Here is an 18,430-nt window from a genome sequence, read left to right on the forward strand (position 1 = left end):
GTGCACATGGAAGTGAAGCACAAGGACCAATGTAAGGATCCCGGTTCGAGCCTGCGGCTCCCCACCTGCAGGGGAGTCGCTTCACAGGTAGTGAAGCAGGTCTGCAGGTGTCTTTCTCTCCCACTTTCTGTTTTCCTCTTCTCTCTCCATTTCTCTCTGTCCAATCTAACAAGGATGACATCAAAAACAACAACAATAATAACTACAATAAAAATAATAATAAAAAAGAAGCCCCAGGGAATCCCACACCTAACATTAGTTTATGCCTGCTGTCTTTTCAACCATAATAATACCCCTTTGTTTTATAGGACACTGATAGACCTGTACATATATTTGACATGTTCATTACTCAAGGACATTAATCCATTATGGAAATTGTGAACACTGTTGTCACTTGAGTTTAAACACCAACTAACAGATGCTATGAAAACAAGTGATTTTAAGAAGTCATTGTGCAGTGGACTTTTCACAGATCAAGGTGAGTCCATTGTGTTTAATAAAAATAAATGCTGTTTAAAATTGTATTGCCGGGCTGGCTCGCTGGCTCATTGGGACAGTGTGGTGCTGTGTGGCCATGTGGGCAAACTTGGCTTGAGCCTAGCCCCCACTGCAGTAATGGAAGTTTTGGTGCTATGCTCTTTTTCACTTTTTCTTTCTCTCTGATTTTATATTTTTAAAAAGAGGGGGAGGCCTAGGGAAGTCAAATTATAAATGACAATGAACACCTCTCCAAAGTAGAAAGAAAATGTGTGAACAAGACCAAAATTTCATCTCCTCAAAAAATTAACATACACCTAAGTTCCACTATGTTATTTATTTATTTATTTATTTATTTTTACCACAAGGGTTATCATTGAGGATCTGTGCCTATACAACTCCACTGTCCCTGGCTGACTTTATTTTTTAACTTAGAGGATGAGAGACAGAAAGGGAGACACAGAGGAGAGACACCAGAGCACAGCACCACAGAGTGACCGGGGCTTAGCCTCATGTCCTCACACATGGCAACGTAAGCACTCTAGCATTGGGTGAGCTGTTTCCCTGCCCCACTAATTTTTTTTTTACTTTTATTTTCACATAAAAAGAGTGAGACAGAGGGGGCCAGGCAGTAGTACAGTGGGTTAAGCACACATGGCCAAGGCACAAGGACCAGCATAAGGATCCAGCTTTGAGCACCTGGCTCCCCACCAGCAGGGGTGCTGCTTCACAGGCAGTGAAGCAGGTCTGCAGGTGTCTGTCTCTCCCCCTCTCTGTCTTCCCCTTCGCTCTCGATTTCTCTCTGTCCTATCCAACAACAACAGCAGTAACAACAATAACAATAAAAACAACAAGGGCAACGAAAATGGGGAAAATGGCCTCCAGGAGCAGAGGATTTATGGTGCAGGCACCAAGCTTCAGCAATAATCCTGGAAGCAAAAAAAAAAAAAAAAAAAGTGAGACTGAGAGGCAGGGGAGGAAACCACAGCATAGGAGCTTTCTTCTATCCAGTGGGTGCTAGGCTTGGACCTTAGTCACGCACAGGGCAAAACCAGCAGCAGCACATTCTAGTTATTTTACCAGCTCTACACTAAACCCTATTAAAAGTCTTACTTGTGTGCTCTAAATCCCTGTGGTGGAACAGGATGATGGTTTGATGAGGAGTAAAAGGTACCAGTAGCTCTCTTGGAGAAATACAGAAAATGTACCCTTGTGATTAAGACAATTCTATTAATCAGTGTTCCCTCAATAATGTGATATTGAAATAAAATAAAAATAAAAGGAGAAAGATTTAAATCTTAATTCAAAGATTTAAAGTAGCAGGGGTTGGCTTAAAGAAAATTTCTAAAGGACTAATATTAAAATATGAATGTGAATTTTTATGTCACAAGTGCATAGGTCTTAAAGAAATGCATGTGCATGGTCCGGGAAATGGCACAGTGGATAAAGTGCTGGACTCTCAAGCATGAGGTCCTGAGTTCAATCCCCAGAAGCACATGTACCAGAGTGATGTCTGACTCTTTCTTTCCTCCTATCTTTCTCATTAATAAATAAAATATTTTTGGGGTTGGGCGGTGGTGCAGTGGGTTAAATGCATGTGGCGAAAAGCGCAGGGACAGGCGTAAGGATCCCGGTTCGAGCCCCCGGCTCCCTACCTGCAGAGGAGTTTCTTCACAGGCTAAGCAGGTCTGCAGGAGTCTGTCTTTCTCTCCCCCTCTCTGTCTTCCCCTCCTCTCTCCATTTCTCTCTGTCCTATCCAACAACGAACAACATCAACAATGGCAATAATAATAATTACCACAACAAGGCTACAAAAAGGGCAACAAAAAGGGAGGGAAAATGGCCTCCAGGAGCGGTGGATTCATGGTGCAGGCACCGAGCCCAGCAATAACCCTGAAGGAAAAAAAAATAAAGGAAAATAAATAAATAAATAAATAAATAAAATATTTTTAAAAGAAATGCATGTTCAAAGGTTTAACTTTTGAGGCTTCACTTATCACTTGACTTCAGTTGCAGTCACCAGGAAACGTTCATTTTTATTTGTTTACTGTGTCCAAAAAGGAGTTGAGGGGGAAGATGGCAATATTGAGTATAAATATGTTTTGAAGAAATAGAATGATTTTCTTATACTAATCCAACTTTTTATAAGCAAAATATTAGTATATAAATATGTAGATTTTAAATTTGCATATTGGAATCAAATAATGCATTTCCCTTAACATAAGATTATGCTTAAAACATTAACATTTAAATTGCATGAATTTTAATGGTGTTTCCTCCAAACAGTGTCTTCTGGTGTTTATTCAGAGAGCTGAATATCACACAGGAAAATTTGTTCTGGTCAAAAGCTTTCTAGAAATTCACTCTTTCTTGGTGAAGTTATGTCTTCTGAAGCCATGTCTAAAGTGCTACTTGGTGATATTATTTAGAACTGAGCTGGCCAAGGTTTGGAGTAGAGAAAGATTTGGTCACTTTAAGTATACATCTCTTTTTTTTTTTTCTTTTTTCTTTTCAAAGGCAGCATCAAAAGTGAGTATAATTAACCATAATTCACTAAAGTAAAAGAGTGAGTGGAGTAACAATCATAAATCTGCTATTACAAGGTTTTTTGTAAAGTTTTTAAAAAAATATTTATTCCCTTTTGTTGTCCTTGTTGTTTTTTATTGTTGTAGTTATCACTGTTGGATAGGACAGAGAGAAATAGAGAGGGGAGGGGAAGACAGAGAGAGGGAGAGAAAGACAGACACCTGCAGACCTACTTCACCGCTTGTAAAGCAACTCCCCTGCAGGTGTGGAGCTGGGGGCTCAAACCGGAATCCTTACTCTGGTCCTTGTGCTTTGCGCCACTTGCACTTAACCTGCTATGCTACTGCCTGACTCCCAACTTTTTTTTTTAATTAGGGGACCAGGGGCTTGAACCTAGGTCCTTGTGTACTATAATGTGTGCACTCAACCAAGTGCACCACCACCTGGCCCCTTACATGTTTTTTTTAATTATTTTTTAAACTATTTTATAGAACAGAGATAAATTGAGAGGGATGGGGGATAGAGAGAAAGTCAGAGATGCCCACAGCACTGCTTCACTGCTTGTGAAGCTTTCTCCTGCAGGTGGGGACTGAGGAATTGAACCCAGGTCCTTGTGCATGGTACTATGCATTCAATCAAGTGTGTCACCACCTGGTGCCTGTTGTTACATGTTTAATGAATGAGTAACAGAACTGGAAGAAGGGCGGCAGAGGAAATTTATTTTGCTAGAACCGAGGGACTCCGTAGTCATCTGGCATCCGCTCAATGTTGTACCTGTGGTTAGAAATGTACATGATGGGGACGCCAGGGATCTTCCGGATTCTTCTTTTAAGGTCTCTGTCTACGGTGGCCACAATGTAGCACTTGTGCTGTGTTACTCTCTGTACTAAGCAGTCATCTGCATAGGTGCCTTTGTGTGTGCAAGGCAGGCGTTCAAACCTCGGGTCCTTGGCGATCCTCAGAGCCACTCGGTACTTCTGTCCCAGCTTCTCAAGTTCAGCCATTACACAGTTAGTTATGCAAGGGATGCACTTGGCATACAGACAGTCCATCATCGACTGCACAAGGTCCAGTTTGGCTTTAATAGAGAAGTTGATAAAGTTGGTATCAACCAGGATGTGGTACGGTGGGCCCAGTTGTGTATTATATTGGAAGAATAAGCAGGAAGGGTGCTGGGTGACTTCTCTTTCTTTGAGTGCACTGGGATCTTTCTTCTCTTTCTTCTTTGGTTTTAATCTATCCTTTACTTTAAGTCTCTCATCTCTGAGACCCAGCATTCGCTTCATGGTCGCATACTTCCTCGTTTTTTTTTTTTTTTTGCTTCCCCATGTTCATGCACCCTCTTCCGGCTTAAGTATACATTTCTAAAAGGACACTTCTTCTAGCGTTTGCCCTTCTTCCATAGCCAGTCAACAGCGTCAGGTTGAGCCTGATGTAAAGTTTCGAGACCTCCTTTGAATCTGGAGAGGTGGCAGTCGTTGACTATGTGGGTCATAGTCTGTCTGTAGCCGCAGGGGCAATTCGGGTCGTCTCTGGCTCCCCAGCAATGGAACATAGCAGCGCACCTGCCATGGCCTGTTCGATAGCGATTGAGGAGGGCCCAATCATAACGTGCTAGGTCAAAGCCGGGTTGACGCTTGCAGGGGTCTGTGATGAGGTGTTTGTTCTTTACCTCAGCTGACTGCCAACTCTGTTTCCAAGAGTCTGGAACAGAGAAGTTCAGTGCAGGCATAGGGGACCAGATTGGGTGATGAGACGTCAAGCGTTGGACAGGGTGGGCGAACATATCTGCGTATATTGGCAGGTCCGGTCCAGCGTAGACGTGAGAAATGAACTTAGATGATGCCGCATCCCAACGAATATCTGGCGGGGCGATGTTGCTAAGAACTGGCAGCCATGGAACCGGGGTGGAATGGATGGTTCCAGAAATTATCCTCATGGAGGAATATAATTTGGAATCGACCAAGTGGACATGGGGGCTACGGAACCATACTGGGGCACAGTATTCTGCAGTGGAATAGCATAATGCCAGAGATGATGATCGTAGTGTGGAAGCACTCGCGCCCCATGAGGAGCTGGCCAGTCTTGCAATGATGTTATTCCTAGCGCCCACCTTTGCTGCAGTTTTTATGAGATGTTCGTGAAATGACAGAATGCGATCGAGAGTAATGCCAAGCTAGACTGGCTGGGCTTCATGCCGGATTCTCGTATCGTCAAGCTGCACATTAAGCTTACGCGAGGCCGAGGCATGGTGTAGATGGAAAACAGATGATACCATTTTTGCAGTGCTAGGGATTAGTCGCCATTTTTTACAGTAATCAGATATCAGAGACATGTCTTTTGTGAGTGTTTCCTCGAGGATGTCAAACTTGGATGCCTGAGTTGCACAGCAGATGTCATCGGCGTAGATGAACTTCCTTGAAGAAGTTTCTGGGAGGTCATTGATGTAAATATTAAATAGCGTAGGAGCCAGAACAGAGCCCTGGGGGAGGCCACTTGAGACAAGTCTCCATCTGCTTGACTTGTCACTCAGATGCACCTGGAATCTTCTGTTTTGGAGAAGAAACGATATAGTGTTGGCCACCCATGGAGGCAGGCATCTTGAGATCTTGACTAGGAGACCACGGAGCCAGACCGTGTCATAGGCTGCTGTGAGATCAACAAAGACAGCACCCGTCTTTAAATTCTTCTGGAATCCATTTTCAATGTAAGTTGAGAGGGCCAGGGCTTGTTCGCAGGTAGATCTTCCTGGGCGGAAACCAGCTTGGACAGGTGATAGGAATTTCTCTGTAAAATGAGAAATACGTGACAGAAGCAGCCTCTCAAGGAGTTTGTAACACACGGAGAGGAGAGAAATTGGTCTATAGCTGGTGGCCAGTGTTGGGTCTTTCTTTGGTTTCAAAACTGCTATAATCTTCGCACAACGCCAAACTTTGGGCATAGACTCAGACTCCAAGATGTGGGACAGGAATGAAGCGAGCCACTTCTTTGCCGCGGGGCCCAGGTTAAGAATGAGTTCTGGGGTGATGTTATCATAGCCAGCAGCTGTTCCTGGTTTAACCCTCTTCAAAGCATCTTCCAGTTCAGACAGTGTAAAGGGAGAGAGTTTTGGAGATGGACAAGATAAACGGAAGTGGGATGACCACTCATGGGAAATTTCTCTTTTCCAGACTGGGTCGATCTTAGCACGTCCAACTTGAGTTAGGTGACTGGCCACTGAGTTTGGAGATACGGGAGGATGGGAGACGGGAGGGGGTTGGCTACCGGCACCCAGTCTGTGAAGAAGCTTCCAGGCCTTCCTACTTGAGTGGGTGAAGTTCAGACTTTCCGTGAGCTATTGCCAGCGGGCTTGACGTGCTGCATCTAGGGAGGCAATGAGATGGTCAGCCACATCTGGGTCGCCCGACTCATCATACTGCTTTAGTAGTTGCTCGCATTCAGCATCAAGACAAGGCGTATAGTTAGCACGTCTCCCACGAGGAATACCTTGGGAAGCTGCTTTGAAGATGGCTTGGCGGAAGCGCCTGTAGGAATCTTCAGAGGGGGATAGAGTTAATTGGAATTGCAGTAATAGATTTGTTGGTAAGATCACTGAACAGACACCAGTTTGCTTTCCGAAAGTTCCATCTTAGTTTCTCCGAGCACAGAATCAGTGGGAGCTGGAGACCAATGTGGATGATAGCTGGGCGGTGATGACTGTGCGGGAAGATCTTGAGAACTTGTCTCGGAGCGGGAAAGGCTTGGCCTTTGACTGTGCTAATCCAGCACAGGTCGGGTGACGAGTCTTTATTCCATCTAGCACTGTGAAAAGAGCCTGGCTGTTTGGGATCTTGTAATAGGGAGAGGTCGTTCGCTGAAGCCCAGTCGGCTAAGATAGAGCCGTCAGCATGAGTGAAGGAGTATCCCCAGTTTTGGTGATGACTATTAAAGTCTCCAACGTAAACGGCTGGGTGATTCGGGCTAGGCAGGACCTCATTATCCCATGAGGCACTGGGAGGCTTATATACGTTGACGAGCTGAATAGTTCCAATAGTAATGGAGTTGTAGAAGGTCGAAGAGGCCGTATGGTAAAGGTCCGCAAGACACGATTTGGCGTAGATGGCTCGGCCGTGTTTAGGATGGAGATTATAGCATATTAAATCGAATCCACTGATGGTGAATCAAGCAGCTTCATCAACTGCTATATGTGTTTCTTGTAGCCAGATAACATCTGCCTGATGCTGTATCGCCAATTGACCAATAAGAAAGCGTTTGGCAAAGGACAGCCCCTCAACATTAAGTTGGAGGACTTGAAGAGCAGGACCAACAGCTTGACAGCTGTTAGGAGCTGCTTGTTGCTGGCTTTGAAAGTGACTGGGATCCATGTGGATTTAGTCGACTAGGAAGGATCATCAGTTTCCCCAATGAATGGGTACTCACGAGATGCACCACGGGAAGGTTGATCCAATGCATCCCACTGAAGGACACTGAAACACTAATTCAAAGTTATCTTCATAGCTGCGTAATTCACGATAGCCAAAGAATGCAATCAGTCTAAATGCCCATTGCCAGATGACTGCTGAAGAAACTATGGGATATATACTCCATGGAATAGTACTCTGCAATCAGAAAGATGTATCCTTTGGGATAAAATGGATGAAACTGGAGGTGATTATGCTTAGCAAAATAAGTACAGAGATGAAAGACAACTTACCAGATGGCTTCACTCATATGTGGAATCTAGAAACCTGAAACATGAACTTGAAAAAGAGCAGAAGCAGGCAAACTGTTTCTAAGATTTGTGAGAGCTATGGTAATTATCTTTGGCTGCTGGGAAGTGGGGATACAGAATGTTGGCGGTGAGTGCCATGTGGAACTATACATCGTAAACTTATAATCTTGTAACCTACTATTAATCATTTTTTAAAAAGGAGGAGGAGGAGGAGGAGGAGGAGGAGAAGGTTTTGTTAAGAGGAGAAACTACATTTCCCAGAAAGCCCTAAACACTCAAGAACACCTAAGATACCTATGACCAAAGACTTCACCTGTTTGAATCACAAAGTACCATGTAAATATACATTGGCCAATCATAGTGTGTGTGGGAGCTACAGGACCTTAAAATACCCCACCTCGGGAGTTGAGTGATAGCACAGTGGGTTAAGCACAGGTGGCTTTAAAAAAGCACAAGGACTGGTGTAAGGATCCCGGTTCAAACCCGTCTCCCCACCTGCAGGGGAGTCACTTCACAGGTGGTGAAACAGGTCTGCAGGTGTCTATCTTTCTCTCCCCCTCTCTGTCTTCCCCTCCTCTCTCCATTTCTCTCTGTCCTATCCAACAACGAAGATGACATCAATAACAACAACAATAAAAACAACAAGGGCAACAAAAGGGAATAAATATTTTTTAAATAAAAAAACATTATAAAAGATATATCCCACCTCATTTTCAGTATGCCCTTTCAGGAAAGAGAAGAACAGTGGGGTGACATTACTAAATTGCCTCCCTCAATTTTATCACAATGTGTTTAGAAATATAGACTGTAGGGGTAAGAGAGGAAAGCATTAAGTACTTTTCTAGTTTACAGATGCTGAAAGCATTGAATATAAGAAATATTTAACAAGGATTTGTCTCCTACCTCTCTTGTTGAACTTATTTCTCTCCTTTTAATAAAATAAATCTTGCTCTCCTGATAACTACAAATTTGTTTGCCAAAATGTGTGTGCCATTATTTTTTAGAATTATCACCAAAATGAGACAAGAACCAGATATTATTACTAGTTATTATTGTTTGGTTTTTCCCAGTCACAAGACCAAATAATTTGCTGCAATCAAGCACTGAACATTAACCCACTCTGATTCATTACATATCATTAATCATATAATACATACAAAAATGTGCATATCTAAGTAGAACTTCATGAATTTTCAGACTTGATAGACTTTGTCCAGCTGTACATGGACCAAATAGAAAATAATCATTTTTTTACATTTCCCTTCAGTTACTATGCACTACTACCCTAGCCTCCTAAGAGTAGCCATAATTCTGTTTTCTTTTTAAAAGTGTTTTATTATCTTTATTTATTTATCAGACAGAGACAGCCAGAAATCAGGAGGGAAAGGAAAGACAGGGAGAAAGACAGAGAGACACCTGCAACTCTGCTTCACCACTTGTGAAGCTTTCCCCCTGCAGGTGGGGACCTGGGGCTTAAACATGGGTCTTTGCTCACTGTACATGTGCACTCGATCAGGTGCACCACCACCTGGCCCCATCATTCTGATTTCTAAAAGCACAATTTACTACCTTTTGTTTGTATACCCTATAGAGTCACACAGAGTGTATTTTTCTATCCATCTTTTACTTCACGTTTATAAGAACTATTCATATTAGTACTCTGACTTGTATGTGCCATCAATTTATTTACTTATTCCTACATTGTTTAATAACTAGTATTCCACTCTGTGAATATATCACAACTTACCTGGTTAACTGTTGACCTTTGGCCTTTTTATAGTGCATAGTGTGAAGCCGTTATGACTGGTGCTGTTAGGAACATTCTAGTACACATCTTTCGATGAGTATATGTAATTGGTATATGCTGAGTAGGAGAAATATTGCATGAGTTAAAATCTCTAGCTTTAGTAAAACAGGCATTGCCAAACTGCCTTCTGAAGAGGTTGTACCCTGTCTTTTTTCATTTCTATATCAATAATGTTTTTAAATATCTTTGTTGGTAGAAATTATAATACGTATTTGTTTTCACATGTGTACAATTTTTTTTAAAAAAAAGAAACTTTAAAAAATATTTATTTCCTTTGGTTGCCCTTGTTGTTTTATTGTTGTAGTTATTATTATTGTTGTTATTGATGTTGTTGTTGGATAGGACAGAGAGAAATGTAGAGGGAAGGGGAAGACAGAGAAGGGGAGAGAAAGAAAGATACCTGCAGACCTGCTTCACCAATTGTGAAGTGACTCCCCTGCAGGTGGGGAGCCGGGGGCTCGAACTAAAATCCTTACGCTGGTCCTTGAGTTTTGTGCCACCTGTGCTTAACCCACTGCGCTACCTCCCGACTCCCTCATGTCCCGTTTCTTATTTCCCCACCATATGTATCTTTACACTTCATTCACTTACCACCCAACAGTATATAAAAGGAGAGGACTGATAAATGTTTCCAAGAATTTTAAAGTTACAAGGGTAGAGTTCCACAGTATATCAGCTATCAAAACTTTATGTCAGCACCACACTATTCTTACATCGTCTAAGAGCTTGGCAACTTATTTTGTAAATGTGTTTCAATTCCACTTCTCCATATTCTACACTGAGTAAAAATGTCTGGTAGTTGTCTTTCACTTCCTTCCTTACTTCACTAGCCATAATCACTTCCAGTTCCAACCATTTTGCCCTGCAGAATATAATATCATCATTTAAAATTATAGCGTACTATTCCATTGACTATATATCAAATAAATTCTTTAATCGTCCATCAGTGGGCGTTAAGGTTGCTTCCAATCTTTGGCTATTGTGAACAATGCAGCTATGAACATATGTGTGTATATGTCCCTTCAAATAGATGTTTTCATGTCCATTGCATATCTGACTAGGAATTGAGAGACCTTAGCTAGTCTAACTTTCACTTTGTATACTCTCTTTCTTTGTTTCTTTTTACATTTTTTATTAGTGCTTTACAAGATTATAAAATTATAGAATCATAGTTCCATACCACACCCATTACCAAACTCTGTTTCTTTCTTCCCTTTTAAAATATTTTATTTATTTACTTTGGCTAGAGACAGAGAAAATTGAGATGGAGGGGGAAGACAGAGAGGAAAAGAGATAGAGAGAAACACATGCAACACTAAAATTACTCCCTGCAGGTAAGGACTGGGGGCTTGGATCCGGTTCCTTGTGCACTACAATGTGTGCACTCAACTAGATGTGCCATCACCCAGCCCTCCCAAACTCTGTTTCTTAGCTGCAATCTGTGAGTGAGGTCCTCTGGTATTTGTTCTTCTCCTGGCATAGTTCATTTAACATAATTCCTTCACTGATTTTTAATCATCCACTTGGGTTTATTATATACATGGGCTCTTTCTATTTACTGCATACCTGCAATCACGGGCAAGCCCACCAACGTTTCAGACCAAATTCTTTAAGATTTTTCAGACAAAGTCTTACAGAATAAAGAAATCATCTAATTTCCTTCATTATCTTTAAGCGACTTTTCCAGACAGATAAAAAGAGAGAGGGAAAGACTGCAGAACCGAAACATTCACCAGTGCAGTGGGAGCTGCATGAACCTGGGTCCTGAGAAGAGCAAAACAGGCATCCACCCAGGTGAGTTGTTTTGCCAGCTCGTAGTTGTGTGTTTGAAATGTCTCGGTGTTATCTCCACTTTGTCATATTGACACTGCCCGAGTGTCAAACCTCTTCACCCATAAAACTGGAGGGTTTTTTTTTGGATCCCATCACATTAAAAGACTCCAAGGTCAATGCTCAGTCTTCCTTCTGTGACCTCTGAGTTGGTGATCCTTTCTGCTACATATTACTAATTATGACTTTCAATGATGTTGGTGAGATGTTAAAATAAAAAAACACTGGACCCGGCTCCCCACCTGCAGGGGAGTCGCTTCACGGGCGGTGAAGCAGGTCTGCAGGTGTCTATCTTTCTCTCCCCTCTCTGTCTTCCCCTCCTCTCTCCATTTCTCTCTGTCCTATCCAACAACAAAGCAACGTCAACAATGGCAATAATAACCACAAGGAGGCTGCAACAACTAGGGCAACAAAAAAGGGGGGAAAATGGCCTCCAGGAGCGGTGGATTCATGGTGCAGGCACCGAGCCCAGCAATAACCCTGGAGGAGGAAAAAAAAAAAAAAAAAAAAAAAAACACTGGATATTGGGCGTCAGGCGGTGGCACAGTGGGTTAAGCACACGTGGCGCAAAGCGCAAGGACCGGCATAAGGATCCCGGTTCGAGCCCCCGGCTCCCCACCTGCAGGGGAGTCGCTTCACAGGCGGTGACGCAGGTCTGCAGGTGTCTATATTCCTCTCCCCCTCTCTGCCTTCCCCTCCTCTCTCCATTTCTCTCTCTCCTATCCACCAATGAACAACATCAACAATGGCAATAATAATAACCACAACGAGGCTACAACAACAAGGGCAACAAAAGGGGGAAAAAATGGCCTCCAGGAGCGGTGGATTCATGGTGCAGGCACCGAGCCCAGCAATAACTCTGGAGGGAAAAAAAAAACTGGATATGATTAATATAAAAGATCCAAATCTCTCCTGGTCATAAAATAGTTTGCACAATCTCTACTTTCTATACACCTCTACTTTCTGTGCAGTAATTTCCTTTCCTTTCTCATTTTTATCATAACTAAGAAACTATGCTGAATGGCCACATTTACACTAAGAATGAATAGAATTCAATCACTTTGCTGTCATTCTCTCCAAGGAACAAACTTTTGCCCTTGAAAAGGTATCCACTGAGTATCACAGTGTTGTGTGCTTGGTTCCATGCAAATCACAATTGCCATCGATGTTTAGATGTAAAAACAGGAGAATTTGTGAATTTAAACATAAAGGATAAACTCTACACTAAGTAGATATGTAACCAATGTACATACCTGCCCTGAAAAAAATTTTCTAACATCTGATAAACATATGGGGATAAATGCTTTTCTTTACATTTTTTTCTTTTGTATAGTGATGGAAAGAGTCTTAAGTTTGGGGTGAGAGTGTTTTGCAGATGCCTATGGCAGGGAAATGAAAAACTGTGCCCAGGTGTCAACAACCACACCCCCAATAAAGTGAGGTAAAAGTTTCTTCATGAAAACACTTAGTTCCTTTTTGCAAGTTTTATAGAAGCGCTGGGGTTATGCACCCGAAAGAATACAAAATATTATTTCAGCATTTAAATGTTGTTGAAAACTATTACTCTTCAGCCCTCTCATCTAAGCAAGGAGTTTTTTTATGCCTATCTCAAATTTTAAAGTGTGAATAGAACCACACCTGGTGAATTTGTTAGTGTGGGTTTCTTTCAAAATATGCCTTCAGCCACCAGTCCTCACCTGCAGTGGGGAAGCTTCGCAAGCAGTGAAGCAGTGCTGCTGCAGGTGTCTTTTTTTCCTCCTTTCTACCTTCCCCTTCTTCTCAGTTTATCTATGTTCTACTAAATAAAAAGTTTGGGTGTAAATGTGTGTGTGCGTGCCCATGCGTGTGTGTGTGTGTGTGTGTGTGTGTGTATGTGAGAGAGAGAGAGAGAGAGAGAGAGAGAGAGAGAGAAAGAGAGAGAGAGAGAGAGAAATGCAATAGTTTGTACATGGGTAACATTTCTCAGTTTTCCACATAACATTTCAACCTCCGACAGGTCTTCCTCTGCCATCAAGTTCTAGGATGTGAACCCTCCACCCAACTCCATTGTCTTTTACTTTGGTGCAATACACCAACTCCAGTCCAAGTTCTGCTTTGTTTCCTCTTTTGTTCTTATTTTTCAACTTCTGTCTGTGAGTGGGATCATCCCATATTCATCCTTCTCTTTCTGGCTGATCTCATTTAACAGATACATTTGAGCTCCATCCAAGATGAGGTGAAGAAGGTGAATTCACCATTTTTATTAGCTGAGTAGTATTCCATTGTATTTATATACCACAACTTACTCTGTCACTCATCTATTGTTGGACACTTGGGTTGCTATTTGGCTATAACAAATTGTCCTGCAATGAACATAAGTATACACAAATCTTTTTTGGATGGGTGTGTTTGGTTCATTGGGATGTATCTCAGGAGAGGAGTTGCAGGATCATAGGGTAGGTCCACTTCTAGCCTTCTGAGAGTTCTCCAGACTGCTCTCCACAGGGGTTGGATCAATACATTCCAACTAGCAGTGCTGGGGGTTCTTTTGTCCCTACAACCTCTCCAGCATTTATTGCTGCTACCTTTTCTGGTGTATGACATTCTCACAGGAGTAAAGTGGTATCTTATTGTTGTCTGTATTTGCATTTCTCTGACAATGACTTGGAGCATTTTTTCATATGTCTATTGGACTTTTGGATCTTCTCTTTGGTGAATATTCTGTTCATATCTTCTCCCCATTTTTGGATGGAGTTATTTTTTCTTGCTGCTGAGTTTGGTGAGCTCTGTATATATTTTGATTATTAGCTTCTTTTCTGATATATGGCATGTAAAGATCTTCTCCCACTCTATGAGGGGTCTCTTTGTTTAGGTGATAGTGTCTTTTGCTGTGCATACCATACACCAGGGGCAGGGTTGAAATTTCTGGTTCCCACCTGCACAGGGGGAAGTGTCATGAATAGTGAAGTGGTTCTGCAAATGTCTCTCTCCCTCTCTACCTCCCTCTTCCCTCTCAGTTTCTCTCTGTCTCTATCCATTTGCATGTGTTGATTCCACAAAATATAAATTGAGTCCGTTCACACATTCAATAGTGCATTTGGGCATTTGAGTGAAATGGTGTTGCAGTGGTTATTGAATGTGAAAGAGAATTAGTTCTGGGAACCTTAGTATTCCATAGCCGTTCTGAGGAGTGTCTGTACTCCTGTTCCAGGGAATGGAATTTCTCTATGCATCTTATGTACAGGATCAGAATGGCCTTTAGGGATCAGTAAATTTGAACCATCTTTGGACAATTTCTAAAAAGCTTTCACAAAGCAACCAAAATTATTCATAATTGATTTTTCTGTAGTGTTACATGGACATCTATGAGAAGTGAGACTGGAAATAAGTTTTTATTGAATCCTGCCCTTCTTGAATATTTTTAAATTGCATGCAATAATTTCCTCCTCCTTCTGGAATATACAGATAAGGTTGGTCACAATCCCCATGTCTTTGGAATTGAAAATGGCTGCCTTAATGGAGTAGCAAGTGTAAGTTAGAGACCATGTAGCTTGAAAGACTGCAGGTCAGAGATTAAATCCATCTTTAGTTTAGGAAACCAGGGTGAATAATAGCTAAATAGTGAAGAAGAGATTGAAAATATGCTGAATCAAGACAGTTCAAGTCAGAAAAAGAGGAAAGCAGAGCAGATTCTGAGCTCCTGGGCCTGTGTAAGGCAGTTTTATATGACTGAGAACATAACATTTCTCTACTGACATTCTGCTTTTTCTTATAGACATGCTTGCATTTTCCCCCCTCCTATGTAAGCTGTACCTTACAAACAAATTCTTTAGGCTTTGTGAAATAGCTCACTGGATTTGCCATGTGCAGGATCCGGGCTCAAACCCCATCCCCACTTCATTGAAGGAAGCTTTATTACTGTGCTTTCTTTCAGTTTCTCTCAGCCTCTCTGTCTCTATCTTTAAAAATAATAATAATAAAATAAAAAGACCTTTGTATTTCTCAGAAATACCACCACATGCCCACTTTAAAGTTTACTTGTTTACAATCACTTTTCCTTACTTCATATTTAAATCATTAAGTTTCTTTGTAAATAGGTTTTTGATAATAAGACATGGTATTTTTAAGTTATGTGATTTTATACATACCTCTCATTTTGGGGGGGGGATGCTTTCAAAAGTATGATGCTGTGGACTTCACCTAACTAGAAGATGACTGGATAAAGAAACTATAGAGGGAAGGGGGTAGATAGCATAATGGCTATTGCAAACAGACTTGTGCCTGAGGCTCCAAAGTTCCAGGTTAAATCTCCCATACCACCATAAACCAGAGCTAAGCAATGCTCTGTTAAAAAAAAAAAAAAAAGGAAGAAGGAAAGAGAAAGAGAGAGAGAGAGAGAGAGAGAAAGAGAGAGAAAGAAAGATTCCTATTATCTTATGCTGTATTCCTACTTTTTGGTTCCTGCTTATTAAATAGTTTGTCCTTTTTTATGTCTTACTGACTTTCAGTCACCAAGTTACTATGATTCCATTCTGATCTCTCTGGGCTGAAGACCTTACCAATGTGCCCCAGTACCTCACGTCTCCAGAGCCTTGGCCCATTAAGGAAAGACAGGAAAAGGCTGGGGGTTTGGATCAACCTGCCAATGCCCATGTCCAGCAGAGAAGCAATCACACTCCAGAACTTCCACTTTCTGCACCCCACAAAGAATTTTGGTCCATACTCCCAGAGTGGGAGAAATGTCAGGGAAATATGGCCAGAAGGCTCTGAACTCCAATTTTATCAGAACCCTGAGAGAAAACAGGAAAAAAAGGAAGGACATGTGGAAGTAATAACAGATGTAGGTATGACTTAGAAATGAAGAGAACAGACCATATAAAATAGGCAAATATATATAAATATAGATAGCTATAGAAATAACAGTCAACACATACCTGTGACTTAAGGATAACTTCTGCAGTTTCTAGTGGAAGGAACAGGGACTCAAGACTCTAGTGGTGGGAAAGGTGTGGAATTATATGCATGTTACTCATAATTTTGTAAATCAATATTAAATCACCAATAAAAATTAAAATTAAAAAAATAAGTAAGTGAACAAAAGAAAATGGAAGCTACTCAGTGGAATACTACTCAGCCATTAAAAACAATAATGTGCCTTTTAGATTACAATGAATGTTTTACAAAGGTGGTTCTACTAAGTGGAATAAGTAAGAAAAGGAAAGACAACTATTGGGTGTTTTTATCATGTATATAATGCAAATAATTAAAGCTAGGGAGCTTTCAAACAGGATATATATATATATTTTTTTTAATTTTTATTTATTTTCCATTTTGTTGCCCTTGTCATCTTTTATTGTTGTTGTAGTTATTGTTGTTGTTATTTATGTCGTCATTGTTGGATAGGACAGAGAGAAATGGAGAGAGGAGGGGAAGACAGAGAGAGAGAAAGATAGACAACTGCAGACCTGCTTCACCACCTGTGAAGTGACTCCCCTGCAGGTGGGGAGCCGGAGGCTTGAACCAGGATCCTTACACCAGTCCTTGCATTTTGTGCCACATGTGCATAACCCGATGCGATACCGCCCAACTCCCACAAGATATATTTTTGGACTGAATGAAAACTATGTTGATTGTCAGAGGGAGTGGAGAAGGAAACTGGAAACTAGGAAAAAGGTATTGATGGCACTGGAACTTCAAGTCTTAAGCAGGTATAACCTCCAAAGTATACAGTTTGCAAGCCAAGATTAAATAAATAAATGACATTGAAATACTCATAGTACATGCTGACTGGATTCATTTGTGGGTACTCACATTCATTTAAAAAACAGTTTTTCCCAGTCTCTTCGTTAAGTGTCTATTTGAGCATCCTAAAACCAAGGCCTCTCAGGTGTGGAAGGGACATTAAACAGCACATTACTCATTTCTTTTTCTATTGGATCTATAGCTTTTCTGTTAAATATTTGTGTGGTCTGGATCAGTATTTCATTGAATGGGAGCATAATGGCTATTGAAGTGAGCTAATATTTCTTTGTAGAATCTGATCTTTTTGGAAGTACTTATTGAAAAAAAATCTGTCTCTGGAAAAATTAAGCCCCATCACAAACAGGCTTCTGTTCTTTTCAAGAGGTTGGACCTTGCTATTTGGACCTACCTGCATCAACTTTTCTTGTCTTCTCCAGAATCTTCTGACATCTGTAAGTCTTGAAACTAATCTGTCCTCTTGTCACTCTTGATGTATACTATTGTTAAGTGCAGGATCTCTAATAAAAAATTTCCAAAAGTAGAAAGGAATTGCAGGTGTGCTAGTTCTTTTGATGGCCATATTTACAGCTTCCATGCCTGGCACTTACTGATGACTTAAACCTCTTCTCCGTACATAGGCCTCACAGCCTCTGAGGTGAAGCTTTTGGCACCACTTTGCAGGAAATGGAGCAAAAATCTATCCCTAGTGGTTATTCACTAGGCAATTTGTGGCTACTAAATTAACGCTTATCATTTTCATGCCATTACTTTTCTTTTTTTATTTATAAAATGGATATATTGACAAGACCATAGGATACCATTTCCATACAATTCCCACCACTAAAACTCCTTACCCCACCCTCCCCCTTGAAAGCTTTCCTATTTTTTATTCCCCTGGGAATATGGTTCCAGGATTATTATGGGGTGCAGAAGGTGGAAGGACTGGCTTCTGTAATTGCTACCCCTCTGAACATGGGCACTGGAAGGTTGATCCATACTCCCAGCCTGTCTCTCTCTTTCCCTAGTGGGGCAGGGCTTTGGGAAGGTGGAGTTCCAGGACACATTGGTGAGGTCGTCTGCCCAGGGAAGTCCAGTTGGTATCATAGTAGCATCTGGAACCTGGTGGCTGAAAAAGAATTAAGATATAAAGCAGAACAAATTGTTGACTAATCATAAACCTAAAGGCAAGAATATTATAGATGAAGATTTCGGGGGGTCTCCATTTTGGAAAAAACTAGTAGGTCTATTTTAGGTATATTCCAAGGGCCCATGGCTTTACTGCCTGAGTCTGACAGCTAACATGCAGGTGGACCCAAAGTATTGTCTGGGAAGATGATGTCATAGTTGGAAAAAGACTA

The 18,430-nt window shown here is 41.4% G+C and overlaps 1 protein-coding gene across 1 annotated transcript; it reads right to left on the reverse strand.

The window, feature by feature from the left end:
• Positions 1-3,503: 3,503 nt before the first annotated feature.
• On the reverse strand, positions 3,504-4,355 carry LOC103108995 (rRNA-processing protein FCF1 homolog). The gene has a single exon (XM_060171970.1). It carries the CDS (start codon positions 4,287-4,289, stop codon positions 3,729-3,731), a length of 561 nt encoding a protein of 186 aa, XP_060027953.1. The 5' UTR covers positions 4,290-4,355; the 3' UTR covers positions 3,504-3,728.
• Between the last annotated feature and the right edge of the window lie 14,075 nt (positions 4,356-18,430).

This window comes from Erinaceus europaeus, chromosome 14 (assembly GCF_950295315.1).
Source record: "Erinaceus europaeus chromosome 14, mEriEur2.1, whole genome shotgun sequence".
Classification (NCBI taxonomy): domain Eukaryota; kingdom Metazoa; phylum Chordata; class Mammalia; order Eulipotyphla; family Erinaceidae; genus Erinaceus; species Erinaceus europaeus.